Source organism: Bombina bombina, chromosome 7 (genome assembly GCF_027579735.1).
Source record: "Bombina bombina isolate aBomBom1 chromosome 7, aBomBom1.pri, whole genome shotgun sequence".
In the NCBI taxonomy this organism is placed as follows: domain Eukaryota; kingdom Metazoa; phylum Chordata; class Amphibia; order Anura; family Bombinatoridae; genus Bombina; species Bombina bombina.
The window spans coordinates 139,014,040-139,033,141 of NC_069505.1; the positions used below are offsets into that span (position 1 = coordinate 139,014,040).

General features: G+C 39.4%; 1 protein-coding gene across 1 annotated transcript in view; it reads left to right on the forward strand.

Annotated features, from left to right (window-relative positions):
* AGBL2 (AGBL carboxypeptidase 2) overlaps positions 1 to 19,102 on the forward strand; it is a 149,069-nt gene that overhangs the window by 43,112 nt on the left and 86,855 nt on the right. Inside the window, exons 12-15 of the mRNA XM_053720361.1 lie at positions 10,333 to 10,419; positions 17,330 to 17,557; positions 17,644 to 17,698; positions 18,592 to 18,728. Coding sequence (XP_053576336.1) covers positions 10,333 to 10,419; positions 17,330 to 17,557; positions 17,644 to 17,698; positions 18,592 to 18,728 — 507 coding nt within the window. The remainder of the gene's footprint in view (positions 1 to 10,332; positions 10,420 to 17,329; positions 17,558 to 17,643; positions 17,699 to 18,591; positions 18,729 to 19,102) is intronic.

Sequence of the window (19,102 nt, forward strand, 5' to 3'; positions counted from 1 at the left end):
CCCCAATTAACAACTCGGGGGTTCATCAGGTTTCAGTCGGACAACATCACGACTGTAGCTTACATCAACCATCAGGGAGGGACAAGAAGCTCCCTAGCAATGATGGAAGTATCAAAGATAATTCGCTGGGCAGAGTCTCACTCTTGCCACCTATCAGCAATCCACATCCCGGGAGTGGAGAACTGGGAGGCGGATTTCTTGAGTCGCCAGACTTTTCATCCGGGGGAGTGGGAACTTCATCCGGAGGTCTTTGCCCAAATACTTCGACGTTGGGGCAAACCAGAGATAGATCTCATGGCGTCTCGCCAGAACGCCAAACTTCCTCTCTACGGGTCCAGATCCAGGGATCCGGGAGCGGTTCTGATAGATGCTTTGACAGCACCTTGGAACTTCGGGATGGCTTATGTGTTTCCACCCTTCCCGCTGCTTCCTCGATTGATTGCCAAAATCAAACAGGAGAGAGCATCAGTGATTCTAATAGCGCCTGCATGGCCACGCAGGACTTGGTATGCAGATCTAGTGGACATGTCATCCTGTCCGCCTTGGTCTCTACCTCTAAGACAGGACCTTCTGATACAGGGTCCATTCAAACATCAAAATCTAACTTCTCTGAAGCTGACTGCTTGGAAATTGAACGCTTGATTTTATCAAAACGTGGTTTTTCTGAGTCGGTTATTGATACCCTGATACAGGCTAGGAAGCCTGTTACCAGAAGGATTTACCATAAAATATGGCGTAAATACCTATACTGGTGCGAATCCAAAGGTTACTCTTGGAGTAAGGTTAGGATCGCTAGGATATTGTCCTTTCTACAAGAAGGTTTAGAAAAGGGTCTATCAGCTAGTTCATTAAAGGGACAGATTTCAGCTCTGTCCATCTTGTTACACAGGCGTCTGTCAGAAAATCCAGACGTCCAGGCCTTTTGTCAGGCTTTAGCTAGGATCAAGCCTGTGTTTAAAGCTGTTGCTCCGCCATGGAGTTTAAACTTAGTTCTTAACGTTTTACAGGGTGTTCCGTTTGAACCCCTTCATTCCATTGATATAAAATTGTTATCTTGGAAAGTTCTGTTTTTAATGGCTATTTCCTCGGCTCGAAGAGTCTCTGAGTTATCAGCCTTACATTGTGATTCTCCTTATCTGATTTTTCACTCAGACAAGGTAGTTCTGCGTACTAAACCTGGGTTCTTACCTAAGGTAGTCACTAACAGGAATATCAATCAAGAGATTGTTGTTCCATCCTTGTGTCCAAATCCTTCTTCAAAGAAGGAACGTCTTCTACACAATCTGGATGTAGTTCGTGCCCTCAAGTTCTACTTGCAGGCAACTAAAGATTTTCGCCAAACTTCTTCCCTGTTTGTCGTTTATTCTGGACAGAGGAGAGGTCAAAAAGCTTCTGCTACCTCTCTCTCTTTTTGGCTTCGTAGCATAATACGTTTAGCCTATGAGACTGCTGGACAGCAGCCTCCTGAAAGAATTACAGCTCACTCCACTAGAGCTGTGGCTTCCACTTGGGCCTTTAAGAATGAGGCCTCTGTTGAACAGATTTGCAAGGCTGCAACTTGGTCTTCGCTTCATACTTTTTCCAAATTTTACAAATTTGACACTTTTGCTTCTTCGGAGGCTATTTTTGGGAGAAAGGTTCTTCAGGCAGTGGTTCCTTCTGTATAATGAGCCTGCCTATCCCTCCCGTCATCCGTGTACTTTTGCTTTGGTATTGGTATCCCAGAAGTAATGATGACCCGTGGACTGATCACACATAACAGAAGAAAACATAATTTATGCTTACCTGATAAATTCCTTTCTTCTGTTGTGTGATCAGTCCACGGCCCGCCCTGTTTTAAGGCAGGTAAATATCTTTTAAATTATACTCCAGTCACCACTTCACCCTTGGTTACTCCTTTCTCGTTGATTCTTGGTCGAATGACTGGGACTGACGTAGAGGGGAGGAGCTATATGCAGCTCTGCTGGGTGAATCCTCTTGCATTTCCTGTTGGGGAGGAGTTATATCCCAGAAGTAATGATGACCCGTGGACTGATCACACAACAGAAGAAAGGAATTTATCAGGTAAGCATAAATTATGTTTTTATAGCAGAACAACAGAAATATCTGGTAATTACTAGGTGTTTGCTGTCCCTTTTAAAAGACAATAAATATAGTAAAACTGTATTTTTGTACATTTGAATGCTCTCTGTATTATGAAAGTTTAATTTTGATATTTTAGTGTCCCTTTAACATTTCTAGTCTAAAAGGGACCTTAAAATATTTTTATTTTCTTTGTAGCATATGAAAATGTCATTCTGGTAGTTCTAAAACCAATTTAAACAGGGTCATATTAAAGAAACTAGAAAGCCAGTATTAAATGTAGAAAAATGACATTCTATAATTTGTCACAGTATGTAATTCTAAGGCTATCGACCCTGTACTGCTCTGTGTTTAAATGGATATGAAACCCAAACATTTTCTTTTGTGATTCAGGAGCATAACATTTTATAAAAGTTTCCAATTTACTTCTATTAGCAAATTTGCTTTGTTCCCATTATATTCTTAACCCCTTAAGGACCACAGCACTTTTCCATTTTCTTTCCATTTTCTTTCCGTTTGGGACCAAGGCTATTTTTACATTTCTGCAGTGTTTGTGTTTAGCTGTAATTTTCTTCTTACTCATTTACTGTACCCACACATATTATATACCATTTTTCTTGCCATTAAATGGACTTTCTAAAGATATCATTATTTTCATCATATCTTATAATTTACTATAATTTGTTTTATAAAATATGAAAAAAATTGGAAAAAAACACACTTTTTCTAACTTTGACCCCCAAAATCTGTTACACATCTACAACCACCAAAAACACCCATGCTAAATAGTTTGTAAATTTTGTCTTGAGTTTAGAAATACCCAATGTTTACATGTTCTTTGCTTTTTTTGCAAGTTATAGGGCAATAAATACAAGTAGCACTTTGCTATTTCTAAACCACTTTTTTTCAAAATTAGCGATAGTTACATTGGAACACTGAATATCCCTTGACATGTATATATTTTTTTAGAAGACATCCCAAAGTATTGATCTAGGCCCATTTTGGTATATTTCATGCCACCATTTCACCGCCAAATGCAATCAAATAAAAACAAATTGTTTCCTTTTTCACAAACTTTAGTTTTCTCACTGAAATTATTTACAAACAGCTTGTGCAATTATGGCACAAATGGTTGTAAATGCTTCTCTGGGATCCCCTTTGTTCAAAATAGCAGACATAACATAATTTATGTAAGAATTTACCAGATAAATTCATTTCTTTCATATTGGCAAGAGTCCATGAGCTAGTGACGTATGGGATATACATTCCTACCAGGAGGGGCAAAGTTTCCCAAACCTCAAAATGCCTAGAAATACACCTCCCACCACACCCACAATTCAGTTTAACGAATAGCCAAGAAGTGGGGTGATAAGAAAGAACCAAAGCCTGCACAAAACAATGAATATCAGGAAGATTAGCAATTTTTCTGTGAAACAGAACAGAAAGAGCAGAGATTTGTCCTTTCAAGGAACTTGCAGACAAACCCTTATCTAAACCATCCTGAAGAAACTGTAAAATTCTAGGAATTCTAAAAGAATGCCAAGAGAATTTATGAGAAGAACACCATGAAATGTAAGTCTTCCAAACTCGATAATAAATCTTTCTAGACACAGATTTACGAGCCTGCAACATAGTATTAATCACTGAGTCAGAGAAACCTCTATGACTAAGCACTAAGCATTCAATCTCCATACCTTCAAATTTAATGATTTGAGATCCTGATGGAAAAAAGGGCCTTGAGACAGAAGGTCTGGCCTTAACGGAAGTGGCCAAGGTTGGCAACTGGACATCCGAACAAGATCCACATACCAAAACTTGTGTGGCCATGCTGGAGCCACCAGCAGAACAAACAAACGCTCCATTATGATTTTGGAAATCACTCTTGGAAGAAGAACTAGAGGCGGAAAGATATAAGCAGGTTGATAACTCCAAGGAAGTATCAACGCATCCACTGCTTCCGCCTGAGGATCCCTGGACCTAGACAGATACCTGGAAAGTTTCCTGTTTAGATGAGAAGCCATCAGATCTATTTCTGGAAGCCCCCACATCTGAACAATCTGAAAAAGCACATCTGGGTGAAGAGACCACTCTCCCGGATGTAAAGTCTGGCGACTGAGATAATCCGCTTCCTAATTGTCTATACCTGGGATATGGACCACAGAAATTAGACAGGAGCTGGATTCCGCCCAAGCAAGTATCCGAGATACTTCTTTCATAGCTTGAGGACTGTGAGTCCCACCTTGATGATTGACATATGCCACGGTTGTGACATTGTCTGTCTGAAAACAAATAAACGGTTCTCTCTTCAGAAGAGGCCAAAACTGAAGAGCTCTGAGAATCGCACGGAGTTCCAAAATATTGATTGGTAATCTCGCCTCTTGAGATTTCCAAACCCCCTGCACTGTCAGAGATCCCCAGACAGCTCCCCAACCTGAAAGACTCGCATCTGTTGTGATCACAGTCCAGGTTGGACGAACAAAAGAGGCTACCTTAACTAAACGATGGTGATCTAAGCACCAAGTCAGAGATAGTTGAACATTGGGATTTAAGGATATTAATTGTGATATCCTTATATAATCCCTGCACCACTGATTCAGCATACAAAGCTGAAGAGGTGTCATGTGAAAACGAGCAAAAGGGATTGCGTCCGATGCTGCAGTCATGAGACCTAAAACCTCCATGCACATAGCTACTGAAGGGAATGATTGAAACTGAAGGTTCCGACAAGCTGCAACCAATTTCAGACGTCTCTTGTCTGTTAGAGACAAAGTCATGGATGCTGAATCTATTTGGAAACCTAAAAAGGTTACCCTTGTCTAAGGAGTCAAAGAACTTTTTGGTAAATTGATCCTCCAACCATGTTTTTGAAGAAACAAAACTAGCTGATTCGTGTGAGATTCTGCAGAACGTAAAGACTGAGCAAGTACCAAGATATCGTCCAAATAAGGAAACACCGCAATACCCCGCTCTCTTATTACAGAGAGTAGGGCACTGAGAACCTTTGAAAAGATCCTTGGAGCTGTCGCTAGGCCAAAAGGAAGAGCAACAAATTGGTAATGCTTGTCTAGAAAAGAGAATCTCAGGAACTGATGGTGATCTGGATGAATCGGAATATGAAGATATGCATCCTGTAACTCTATTGTGTACATATAATGCCCTTGCTGAAAAAAGCAGAATAGTCCTTATAGTCACCATTTTGAATGTTGGAATTCTCACGTAACAGTTCAAAATTTTTAGATCCAGAACTGGTCTGAAAGAATTCTCATTCTTTGGGACAATGAACAGATTTGAATAAAACCCCAGACCCCATTCCTGAACAGGAACTGGCACAATTACCCCAGATACCTCTAGGTCTGACACACTTCAGGAAAGCCTGAGCCTTTTCTGGGTTCACTGGAATGCGTGAGAGAAAGAAACTTCTCACAGGCGGTTTTACTTTGAAACCTATTCTGTACCCTTGAGAAACAATGTTCTGAATCCAATGATTTTGGATTGAATTGATCCAAACATCCTTGAGGAATTTAAGTCTGCCCCCTACCAGCTGAGCTGGAATGAGGGCCACACCTTCATGCGGACTTGGGGGCTGATTTAGACCTTTTAAATGGCTTGGATTTATTCCAGACTGAAGAAGGCTTCCAATTGGAAACCGTTCCCTTAGGGGAAGGATCAGGTTTCTGTTCCTTATTTTGTCGAAAGGAACGAAAACGGTTAGCATCCTTAAATTTACCCTTAGATTTTTTATCCCGAGGCAAAAAAGCTCCCTTCCCCCCAGTGACAGTTGAAATAATTGAATCCAACTGAGAACCAAATAATTTATTACCTTGGAAAGAGAGAGATAGCAACGTTGATTTAATTTAGAAGTCATATCAGCATTCCAAGATTTAAGCCATAAAGCTCTAGACATATATCTGACATCAATTCTGATGATATAAAAAATGGTATCACAAATTAAATTATTAGCATGTTGAATTAACTTAACAATGCTATACACATTATGATCTGATACTTGTTGCGCTAGGGTTTCCAACCAAAAAGTTGAAGCAGCTGCAACATCAGCCAAAGAAATAACAGGCCTAAGAAGATGACCTGAACATAAATAAGCTTTCCTTAGATAAGATTCAAGTTTCCTATCTAAAGGATCTTTAAAAGAAGTACTATCTGCCGTAGGAATAGTAGTACATTTAGCAAGAGTAGAGATGGCCCCATCAACTTTGGGGATCTTTTCCCAAAACTCCAATCTATCAGACGGCAAAGGATACAGTTTCTTAAACCTTGAAGGAGTAAAAGAGGTACCCAGTCTATTCCATTCTCTAGAAATTACATCTGAAATAGCATCAGGAACTGGAAAAACCTCTGGAATAACTACATGAGGTTTAAAAACTGGATTTAAACGTTTACTGGTTTTAATATCAAGAGGACTAGTCTCCTCCATATCTAATGCAATCAACACCTCTTTCAATAAGGAATGAATATACTCCATTTTAAACAAATATGAAGATTTGTCAGTGTCAATATCTGAGGCAGAATCTTCTGAACCAGATAGATCATCATCAGAGATAGAAAAATCAGAATGTTGTCGGTCATTTAAAAATTCATCAATTTTATGAGAAGTTTTAAAAGACCTTTTACGTTTATTGAACGTGGTATGACAGACAAAGCCTTCTGAATAGAATTAGAAACAAATTCTCTCACATTAACAGGAATATCCTGAGCATTAGATGTTAAAGGAATAACAACAGGTAATGGATTACTACTAATGGAAATATTTTTTTGCATGTAAAAGTTTGTCATGACAACTATCACAAACTACAGCCGGAGGAACAGTTACCACAAGTTTACAACAAATGCACTTAGCTTTGGTAGAACCGACATCAGGCAGCAGGATTCCAATAGTGGATTCTGAAACAGGATCAGATTGAGACATCTTGCAATATGTAAGAGAAAAAATAACATATAAAGCAAAATTATCAATTTCCTTATATGACAGTTTCAGGAATGGGAAAAAAAATACATGAAGACTTAAATAATGTCAAAAGTCTGGCGCCAAGTATGACGCCCACAACTGACAAAATATTTTTGGCGCCAAAAACGTCTGCAACAAACACGAACGTCATAGATGATGCAACTACGTGAAAATTCTCGGCGCCAACTAAGACACTGGAAATGATGAAAAACCGTTAACAAAGGTAATTCTCGCGCCAAAAAAGTCTCGTGCCAAAAATGACGCAATAAATTATAGCATTTTGCGCACCCGCGAGCCTAACAGCCCGAAATTTAGAAAAAAGTAAATTTGAAAAATTTCAGGTAAGAATTATTATTATTTTTTTTTTTTTTTTTTTTTTTTTTATATGTGCATTTCCCAAAATGAAACTGACAGTCTGCAAAAAGGAAATATACTGATAAACCTGAATCATGGCAAATATATGTACAAACATTATATTTAGAACTTTACATTTAAAGTGCCAAACCATAGCTGAGAGTGTCTTAATAAAGGAAAACATACTTACCAAAAGACACTCATCTACATAAAGTAGATAGCCAAACCAGTACTGAAACGAGAATCAGCAGAGGTAATGGTATATAAGAGTATATTGTCGATCTGAAAAGGGAGGTAAGAGATGAATCTCTACGACCGATAACAGAGAACCTATGAAATAGATCCCCGTTAAGTTGACAATTGCATTCAATAGGTAATACTCCCTTCACATCCCTCTGTCATTCACTGCACTCTGAGAGGAATCGGGCTTCAGCATGCTGAGAAGCGCATATCAACTTAGAAATCTAGCACAAACTTACTACACCACCTCCATAGGAGGCAAAGTTTGTAAAACTGAATTGTGGGTGAGGTGGGGGGTGTATTTATAGGCATTTTGAGGTTTGGGAAACTTTGCCCCTCCTGGTAGGAATGTATATCTCATACGTCACTAGCTCATGGACTCTTGCCAATTACATGAAAGAAATATGGCTTTGGCGTTGCTTTTTGTTAATTAGAAGGCCGCTAAATACCACTGCGCACCACATGTGTATTATGCCCAGCAGTGAAGGGGTTAATTAGGGAGCTTGTAGGGTTAATTTTAGCTTTACAGGCCCATTTATCAAGCTCCGTACGGAGCTTGAAGGGCCGTGTTTCTGGCGAGTCTTCAGACTCGCCAGAAACACAAGTTATGAAGCAGCGGTCTAAAGACCGCTGCTTCATAACCCTGTCCGCCTGCTCTGAGCAGGCGGACAGGAATCGCCGGAAATCAACCCGATCGAATACGATCGGGTTGATTGACACCCCCTGCTGGCGGCCGATTGGCCGCGAGTCAGCAGGGGGCGGCGTTGCACCAACAGCTCTTGTGAGCTGCTGGTGCAATGTTAAATGCGGAGAGCGTATTGCTCTCCGCATTTAGCGAGGTCTTGCGGACCTGATCCTCACTGTCGGATCAGGTCCGCAAGCCCTTTGATAAATGGGCCCCTAAGTGTAGTGTAGTAGACAACCCAAAGTATTGATCTAGGCCCATTTTGGTATATTTCATGCCACCATTTCACCGCCAAATGCGATCAAATAAAAAAAATCGTTCACTTTTTTACAAATTTTAGGTTTCTCATTGAAATTATTTACAAACAGCTTGTGCAATTGTGGCACAAATGGTTGTAAATGCTTCTCTGGGATCCCCTTTGTTCAGAAAAAGCAGACTTATATGGCTTTGGCATTGCTTTTTGGTAATTAGAAGGTCGCTAAATGCTGCTGCGCACCACACGTGTATTATGCCCAGTAGTGAAGGGGTTAATTAGGTAGCTTGTAGGGAGCTTGCAGGGTTAATTTTAGATTTAGTGTAGAGATCAGCCTCCCACCTGTCTGCCAGTACCCAGTTTACAATAAAATGTTGGCTTTTTTTTTTTTTTATATTTTTCTGTAGTGTAGCTTCCCCCCTCAAAAACCAACCCCACACTCCTCCCAGATCCCTTAGATTAAAATTCACACCCTCCTCTCTACCAGTTTATTTACTAAAAATGTCTCATAGTGTAGTGTTCCCACCCGCCCCCGTGCACGCGCCTGCCCCGCCGCATCCGTGTGCGCCCTCGGTGATCCTGCCCCCCTCTTACTCCTGGATTAAATTGCTGGCCGCCCATCCGCCTCTCACACACCAACTATCACAGCCATCGATGTCCGTTGCAGAAAGGGCCACAGAGTGGCTCTCTCTGCATCGGGTGGCTAAGAAGTGTTATTGCAGGATGCTTCGATATCGAGGCATCACTGCAATAACATGAAAGCGTCTGGAAGCGATCAGGATCGCTTCCACCGCTTTCAAAGACCAACGAACGACGTACGGGGTACGTCCTCAGTCGTTAACTGCATTTTTTTTGCAGGACGTACCCCATACGTTGTCAGTCGTTAAGGGGTTAATTGAACAGATACCTAGGTAGGTTTCTGGAGCCCTGCATGACAGGAAATAGTGCTGCTATCTAGTGATCTTGCAAATGTATAACTGCTGCAATATAGTTCTCCAGACACTTGCACGCTCCTGAGCTTACATCCCTACTTTTCAACAATAGATATTAAGAGAACAAAGAAAATTTGATAATAGAAGTAAATTAGAAAGTTGTTTAAAATTGCATACTCTGAATCAAGATTTTTTTTTACTTCATGCCCCTTTAACCCTCGTAAAGTGGTAAAACACACAGTAGAAGTACTGCTCGGGACCTGCAGAGCACTGCTGGTCCCAAGCGGAAACTGACACTGATCCAATCAGCAGCTATAGTTACACAGCAGAGATGTGTGACTAGTGTTGCTGATTGGATCAGCAGCGGTTTCTGCTCGAGAGCAGCAGTGCTGTACAGACACGAGCAGTACTTCTACTGCGCGTTTAACCCCTATGCGGGGATTAAACGCACAGTAGTGTAGGGTTGATAGTGTTAAAATGACATGCTCTAACAACATACACATCATTTTTCAGCTATTACGGCCCTTTAAACTTTCATGGTTCAGATAGAGCTTGTAATTATAAGAGACTTCTTAATTTACTTTTGTTATCAATCGCTCTCTCTGTATCCATTGTTGAAAAGCATACGTATTGTATTATTTAATTATGGTTCTTTTATGTGGTTTTTGAGTTTAAAGCCTCTAAAATATCACTTTATTTGCAATGTCGTTTTTTTTTTTGTTTGTTTTTTTAATAAAAAGGCATGTTTAATATAAGAAATATGTTGCTTCCATGGTTGTATTATAATGCAACAATATTTAATTGGATTGTTTTTCTTTTAAAGAAAAACCTCTCCTGTCTTATACGCGCAAACCAGACTCTGTAACTCTGAAAACACAACTGATCAACAAGCTTCCAACTTCATTTGTAGGTAAGTAAGCTGCTCATGTCACTAAATTATGAGTTGATCATGTGCAGGTCCCTAAAAAATAGGAATACAGTGTATTGGGATAGTAAGAGTAAACACATATTATAACACTTTGCATAAATGTCTTACCAAGATCTTTTTCATGTCCCCCCAAAGTATATTTAGCAGAAGAATTATAAGTGAAAATGCAATTTACCAACAATAGTGAACTTATAACAAAGCAAAGTATAATAATATGCAATCAGCATTAGCAAAATAATTGTGGTAATGAATCAGTGATCTGCAAACGTATGCTATGTCAGCATAGTGCTACAAGTGCGATAATACAATTAGCAAATCTATTTCCTAAAAAATAAACAATACATCAATGACTCTGTTACTTGGATTAAGTGATGCAAAATATAAAGAAAGTATTTTATAATAATTTTATAAAAATACCAAGCAAAAAAATAAATGCACAAGTACATACAGAAAGAGATGTGCTCTACTAGGAATGAACAACAGGTCAATAGCTTATTCTGTGGTGAGTTACCACCTAGTCCAGCTCAGAAATTCCAGGCAATCCCTCTCTGAACAAGGAACATGGCAACCCTAGATAATTATGTTGGCCTTCTTTGGGACTCATCAGTGAGGTGCAGCCATAATTCCTCGCATTGGGCAAGGAGTCCGTGTCTGGTTTCCCCATCAACCTTCCGCAAACTTCCGCAGGGTCATATTGCAAATACATACAGAAATAAAAGCTCTCTACCAGGAATTAACAACAGCTCAGTAGCTTGTTCTATGATGAGTTACCACCTAGGAGCAGCCTCTTTAAGCCCAATTGTGCTTTTCACAGAGAAGAACTTTCTTGAAGTTGATCAGTCTTATCCCACCTAACAAGTTCAGTCCAGCCCCAAAATACCAGGCAATCCCTCTCTGAAAAAGGAACATAGTTAGTAACCCTAGATAATAATTTTAGCCTTCTTTGGGTCTCATCAGGGAGGTGCAGCCATATTTCTCTAAGCACATTGGGCAAGGAGTCCATTTCTGGTTTCCCCCATCACCCTTAAGGAAACTTCCCCAGGGTCATATTGCAAATACATACAGAAAGAGAAGCGCTCTATTAGGAACGAACAACAGCTCAATAGCTTATGCTGAGTTACCTTATGAGTTATCTTTTGTGTATGCAAATAAATGCTTAACTGTCTGTGCAAATCTGTTTGACGACAACAACGTGGTAGTATGAGAATGCAACCCTTGATTTGGTGGAAATATGGAATTTACACTATTTGTAATGCATTTAAAAATATGTTAGGACAAATTACTGCAGTATAAGACAACTAGAATAATTTGCAGTGTGAAATTTGGATAACTTTTAAACAATTTTTCTATACCAAGTAAAATGTAATACTCTGATCATAAAATGTTATCATGTCAGTCCCTGTTCCCTTAGTGAGAGACATGAAGTTGCAGAGAAAAATAATTAGAAATCACATCTCCCAAGTAAAGGTGAAAACAGAAAAATAAAGTATATATATGAAATTGCAGTAATAGTCCTGTGTTAGGAAGTTATTTGTTGGGTCATGTGCAGGGATAGGCAAGGTGTCCGTACACGGACACTGGTGTCCGTGACTGGCCCTTGCAGTGTCCGCCCCCCATTTTGCTGTGGGGAGGGAGGAGTAAGACAGATGAATACTGGTCCTAACTCCTCCTTAACACATGCGGCGCCACGTTTTGCAGGGTTGGGGCCACTCACACATGATGCCGCTTAGTACCAGAAAATGACTCTGAGTGAGACAGAGAGAGAGGGAAGATTCAAGAAGCAAGCTGCCACTGTGTCCCTGGAGCTTTATATGCAAAGGTAAAGCACTTTAACCAGCACCTGAGGTTTATTATAAGTAGTATTTAAATAGAAAGAAAAGATATAGTAAGGTTGTGAATCATAACCTTAGTATATCTTTTCTTTCTGATTAAATAATAGGAAAGGGAAAATATTTAGTGTGAATAAAATTAGTGGCTTGTCAAGAGACTGCTAGCAATATTGGGTGATAAGTTATGGAATAAATAAAGCCTGAGTGAAATACTGGATGTGTATCTTCTGCATCTGTATAATAACACCCAGCTCTATACAAAGACACAGAAGTGACACTGGCACATGTGTATAGCCAGACAAGGGATGGTTATAGGATCAGTGGTATCTGCATAAGTATAATAAAATTCAGCACTATAAAATAATAGTTTTAATTGTAAATGTACCTTGGTGTCCTTCACTAAAGGTCTTACTTTAGAAAATGTCCGCCACAGCCTTGGCTCGTGCCTATCCCTGGTCATGTGTGAAGTAATGTATCAGTGATAGGAAGATATATATTTAGTCTGCAAGATGTGCCAGGTTTTGGAGTCATCAAAGGTTAACCGGGCTGGGTGTAATATGGCCATTATTTTAGGTTCGGCTTTGGTTACAATCGTCCTTCATCAGTTCATTGTCAGTCTAGCCGTTGGTCCCATCAGTTCATGAGTCGGCCTGTGTATTGTGTGTAACACTCTTTTATGGAAAAATCTCATATAAAGATGTTAAAACCACCTTTTATATCTGTATGACAAAGGATAGTAGTCACACCACCAAGTTATCAAATGAAGTGCTTTATTGAGCCAAATTCAAAAAATCAGCAACGTTTCGGACACAAATCCTTAATCATGCATAGCAAAACAGACACTAAATACCTTCTTATATACCTGAATAAGTCACACCTTCAAAGCTAATTGCAACACCTGTATAGAACAGGTATACCTCTTTTACCAAATCCTGCCACCTAGTGGTCATACAGAAAATCACACATATATAATTGTTTTAAACTAGCAATGAATTTATACATAGTCTAAATATATCTGTGTACAGTGCAGGCCCATGTGCAATACATATTATTTCCATAGTTCAATCCTTATTTGCATCACATATTTGGATAAACAGATATAACCAATATTATCAAAAAAAATTTACAAAAAGATGTTTACAAAAAAATTGACCAATCTAGTTCTTTATTCATGCCCCCTGGAAATAATGTACCTAGTTCATAAATCCAATATGCTTCACGTTTTTTTAAAATAATTTAACACGATCACCCCCCCCTCCTAGGATGTTTAACATGTTCCAGAATTTGGAACCTTAATTGACTCAGATTGTGGCCTGCAGACAAAAAAATCTGGGAAGTTTTCCTTGTTTAGGGTGCTCAAATTGTAACAGCCTGATTAAAGGACCAACATTCAGTCATCCAAGTACAGGCAAAAAATATTTTATTAAAGGGCACTATACTTGTAATACTGATTTTGTGGTATATCTAATTAAATGCCCATGTGGGCTGGGGTATGTGGGGGAGACATCCAGGTGTGTACGGGAACGCATTGTCCAACACAAAAGTAGTATTAGAACTAAGAAAAAGGATGCCCCAGTTGCCCATCATTTTTTGTCCCTTTTGATGTTTTTAGTATATTGTTATATGCATTTTTTATAAAATATATTTTTCACCCACAGTGACTACATAATTCTTTCTTATCCCTCCAAAGTGGTAATATACAGGGAGTGCAGAATTATTAGGCAAGTTGTATTTTTGATGATTAATTTTATTATTGAACAACAACCATGTTCTCAATGAACCCAAAAAACTCATTAATATCAAAGCTGAAGTTTTTTGGAAGTAGTTTTTAGTTTGTTTTTAGTTTTAGCTATTTTAGGGGGATATCTGTGTGTGCAGGTGACTATTACTGTGCATAATTATTAGGCAACTTAACAAAAAACAAATATATACCCATTTCAATTATTTATTTTTACCAGTGAAACCAATATAACATCTCAACATTCACAAATATACATTTCTGACATTCAAAAACAAAACAAAAACAAATCAGTGACCAATATAGCCACCTTTCTTTGCAAGGACACTCAAAAGCCTGCCATCCATGGATTCTGTCAGTGTTTTGATCTGTTCACCATCAACATTGCTTGCAGCAGCAACCACAGCCTCCCAGACACTGTTCAGAGAGGTGTACTGTTTTCCCTCCTTGTAAATCTCACATTTGATGATGGACCACAGGTTTTCAATGGGGTTCAGATCAGGTGAACAAGGAGGCCATGTCATTAGATTTTCTTCTTTTATACCCTTTCTTGCCAGCCACGCTGTGGAGTACTTGGACGCGTGTGATGGAGCATTGTCCTGCATAAAAATCATGTTTTTCTTGAAGGATGCAGACTTCTTCCTGTACCACTGCTTGAAGAAGGTGTCTTCCAGAAACTGGCAGTAGGACTGGGAGTTGAGCTTGACTCCATCCTCAACCCGAAAAGGCCCCACAAGCTCATCTTTGATGATACCAGCCCAAACCAGTACTCCACCTCCACCTTGCTGGCGTCTGAGTCGGACTGGAGCTCTCTGCCCTTTACCAATACAGCCACGGGCCCATCCATCTGGCCCATCAAGACTCACTCTCATTTCATCAGTCCATAAAACCTTAGAAAAATCAGTCTTGAGATATTTCTTGGCCCAGTCTTGACGTTTCAGCTTGTGTGTCTTGTTCATTGGTGGTCGTCTTTCAGCCTTTCTTACCTTGGCCATGTCTCTGAGTATTGCACACCTTGTGCTTTTGGGCACTCCAGTGATGTTGCAGCTCTGAAATATGGCCAAACTGGTGGCAAGTGGCATCTTGGCAGCTGCACGCTTGACTTTTCTCAGTTCATGGGCAGTTATTTTGCGCCTTGGTTTTTCCACACGCTTCTTGCAACCCTGTTGACTATTTTGAATGAAACGCTTGATTGTTCGATGATCACGCTTCAGAAGCTTTGCAATTTTAAGAGTGCTGCATCCCTCTGCAAGATATCTCACTATTTTTGACTTTTCTGAGCCTGTCAAGTCCTTCTTTTGACCCATTTTGCCAAAGGAAAGGAAGTTGCCTAATAATTATGCACACCTGATATAGGGTGTTGATGTCATTAGACCACACCCCTTCTCATTACAGAGATGCACATCACCTAATATGCTTAATTGGTAGTAGGCTTTCGAGCCTATACAGCTTGGAGTAAGACAACAAGCATAAAGAGGATGATGTGGTCAAAATACTCATTTGCCTAATAATTCTGCACTCCCTGTAGTATTGAACACTATTTAGTTTTTATTTTTTGGTAACACATTTTTTTCACCTTGTAATTCAAAAGATCTATTTCACAATATTGACATATCCTTTTTTTGATACATATCATTTAAAATTTTAAAATTTTAGTATACCTTCAGCTATCAGTAGCGCACCTATCACCCCCAATCACTTACTTTATCGTTTGTTGAAAGACGGAAGGATCTTTCTACTTTTTAGGTGTTTGGTAACTACCCTTATACCAGCGCACTACTATACCCCCTATACTCACATCTAGAGAAGTCTTGGAGGCGAGAGAGGGATAAAGAAATAATAGGCGTGGAGAGAAGTAAGTCAGAGGCTGATCGAAGAGGAGAGGTAGGGGAATATTTGGAGGTGAGAGAAGAAATATAGGGCTAGATTATGAGTGGCGCGCTAATAGTTGTGCGTGACTGATATTGGGTTTATCGCGCCTGTTTGTGTGCATCTGATGTAGCCCACGTACTACAAGTTGAAAGTAAATGCGTTTGCTCAAGTGCAATTTAATATAATGTGCGTTGGGTTATCTTGACTTCAGAGCTCTGGTTAACTGTTAAACCAAATAAAAAGTGTCACAAAAAAAACTTAAAAAATACATTTAAAAGTACAGCTATACTTACACTAACAGTGTCTTATAAAAAATAATAAAAAACACTTATGGTTTTTACGTATTAGGACATAATAACAATCATCTGGTCCTTAGCATGTTTTAAAATTGGGTAAATACAACATCAGATGAACAAGAACACATGACATATTACACCGTATCATGATTTATTTAACAAAAATAAAGCCAAAATGGAGAAATCATGTGTGAAAAACTAAGTTCTACCTTACTGCTTCCATAGGAATTAAGAGGCTAAGTAGCAGCCAGGTGCTGCTAATCAAGTGCTCTTGATTAATTGATCATCCGCAAGTGTGACCACCGCTATAAAAGCTGAAGTTTTAGCAGTTTGCTGGTCTGGAGCATTCAGCTGTTTTAACACAATGCCAAGGAGGAAAGACGTCAGCAATGATCTTAGAGAAGAAATTATTGCTGCCCATCAATCTGGGAAGGGTTATACGGCCATTTCCAATCATTCTACAGTGAGAAAGATTATTCACAAGTGGGAAACATTCAAGATAGTTGCTAATCTTCCCTTAAGTGGACGTCCCAGCAAATTCGCCCCAAGGTCAGACCGTGCAATGCTCAGAGAAATTGCAAAAAAAAAAAACAAGAGTTACATCTCAGACTCTGCAGGCCTTAGTTAGCATGTTAAGTGTTAAAGGGATAGTCTAATCAAAATTAAACTTTCATGTTTCAGATAGAGCATGCAATTTTAAGCAACTTTCTAATTTACTCCTATGATCAATTTGTTTTCGTTCTCTTGGTATCTTTATTTGAAACCATCTGGCAATGTCTCAATTTGTTAATTGCTGACATGATACAAGCCCCACTGGTGCTCGGAGCAGCTGCAGTATTTAAAATGCTGGTGCACTGAGAATATCTAGCTATGCTTCACATGCACGTGCAGAGAAAAATGTGCCAATATATGTATGCTGTAAATATATTTCTTTTTAACAATGTAATTCATCTATGTGCATTTACATTTTGACCAGAATGCCCCTTTAAGACTAGAGACCACACAGCATACCTCTGTGGAGAGGAGAGGTTTGTAATTACTCTGTACAACATCTATTACGCTCATTGAATGGAAACTACAGATAGGCTACTGTGCATGAATAGGATAATATATAGCTTAACTATTATAGGTCACATAAATGTATTAATGTCACACAGGAGACTTCTCTTTGGTTGATGGTATTTGTCATCGTCATGTTGCTGTAAAATCACGTGAACCTGGAAATGGGAATCGCTTGCCTCTCATTATAACAGTTATTCAACGAGCTAGCTTACCCCCGTATACCAAAGAGTTGTCTGCATTGAAGCAACACCCTCCTCCATTCCACGCCATGCTAGATTTTACCAGCCACAAAAGGCGAGTTGCAGATCACGTTCTCAAGAGAGGTAAATCCCAGATATATATCTCTTTACTGTAATTCATGCTAGAGATTTAATCCTCAAACCTCTCATTTTGCTTTTTTTTTTCCCAGACCGGCCAATCATTTCTCGTGCACTAGTACCCACAGCAGGGACAAAACCATTTAGGTAAGGAGGTTATGGCATGCAGAATAAATTGTTTAGTTGTAATTAATGTTGCTGCATAATTAATCTATTAAAGGGGAAGTAGTCTGCTCCACTCACACAAGTAGAACTATATCAGTACTGGGGGAAGATTGTCTTTGAACACTGAAGTAGAATTGTCCAGAAGACATGAAGGTAGATCCGCACTCCTACATTTATATTTTATGTTTGTGCAAGCTCATACATTGTCATGCAAGAGGCATAAGAACAATACAAATGTCTGCGCAAAGCAGACCTGGCCCTCATATATAAATACTAATTAAATAAAGGTCCAGGGCATCTGGGCAAACGCATAGTCAGAGTTTGGGGATCCTAGTCGATCCCTGATGTGCGGCATGCTGGGCCCCTGGGCAAATGCCTATTCCTGGTACAAAGCCACTCGGCAAATTCCTATTCGGGTGTGGGGCTCTTAGGCAAATGCCTATTGCTGGTCTGGGGCCTGCATACAGATTCAGTAGTACACAGCTAAATAAATGTGGGTGTAATTAATACAGTATGTAAGTCACAAGCTAGAGTCCAATTAGTAATGAGTAATTCACGAAAACCTGTAATCATGCACTACTCACCCTGGAACTCAAGTTTAACTGCTACAGAAGGGGTTAAACACATAGATAAAGTCCCACTCAGGAGACACTGAGAACTGTTGATCCCAAGCAGGAATCAGCTGGTAAGCCAATTGGCAGTCACAATCACATAACTCTGCTACTCTTCAGCTCTGTTAAGCTTGGCAGTTGCAATGCTTGTTGCTTTTAAAGTGCACTTTACTTTCTAAGTCAGTGAGTAAATTGAGGAAGGGTTTTTAAAATGCATCACGAGGAGCAGTTGTAACCTTCACTATGAATATCTTATTGCTTTAGATTTGCATCTGGAGGAGAAAAACATACAAACTCTGAGGCTACAATATGTTCTGTGGAGCCACAGCAGAGCTCCAGGCATACAATCTGCAGGACAAATAGAATCCATCTGGACCCTGTCATGTCACTGGTGACTTCAGGTACAGAGCTGTGTGACGTTCATGCATTGTAGAAGAATTGTGTATAGAACAAAACACATTAAAGGGACAGTAAAGTCATAATTAGACATTCATGATTTAGACAGAACATACAATTTTAAACAACTTTCCAATTTACTTCTATTATTGAATTTGCTTCCTTCTCTTATCATTTGCTGAAAGGTTTATCTAGGAAAGCTCAGGAGCAGCAAAGAACATAGGTTCTAGCTGCTGATTGGTGCCTACATATATATACCGATTGTCATTGGCTCATGTGTTCAGTTAGAAACCAATAGTGCATTGCTGCACCTTCAACAAATGATACCAAGAGAATTAAACACATTTGATAATAAAAGTGAACTGGAAAGTTGTTTAAA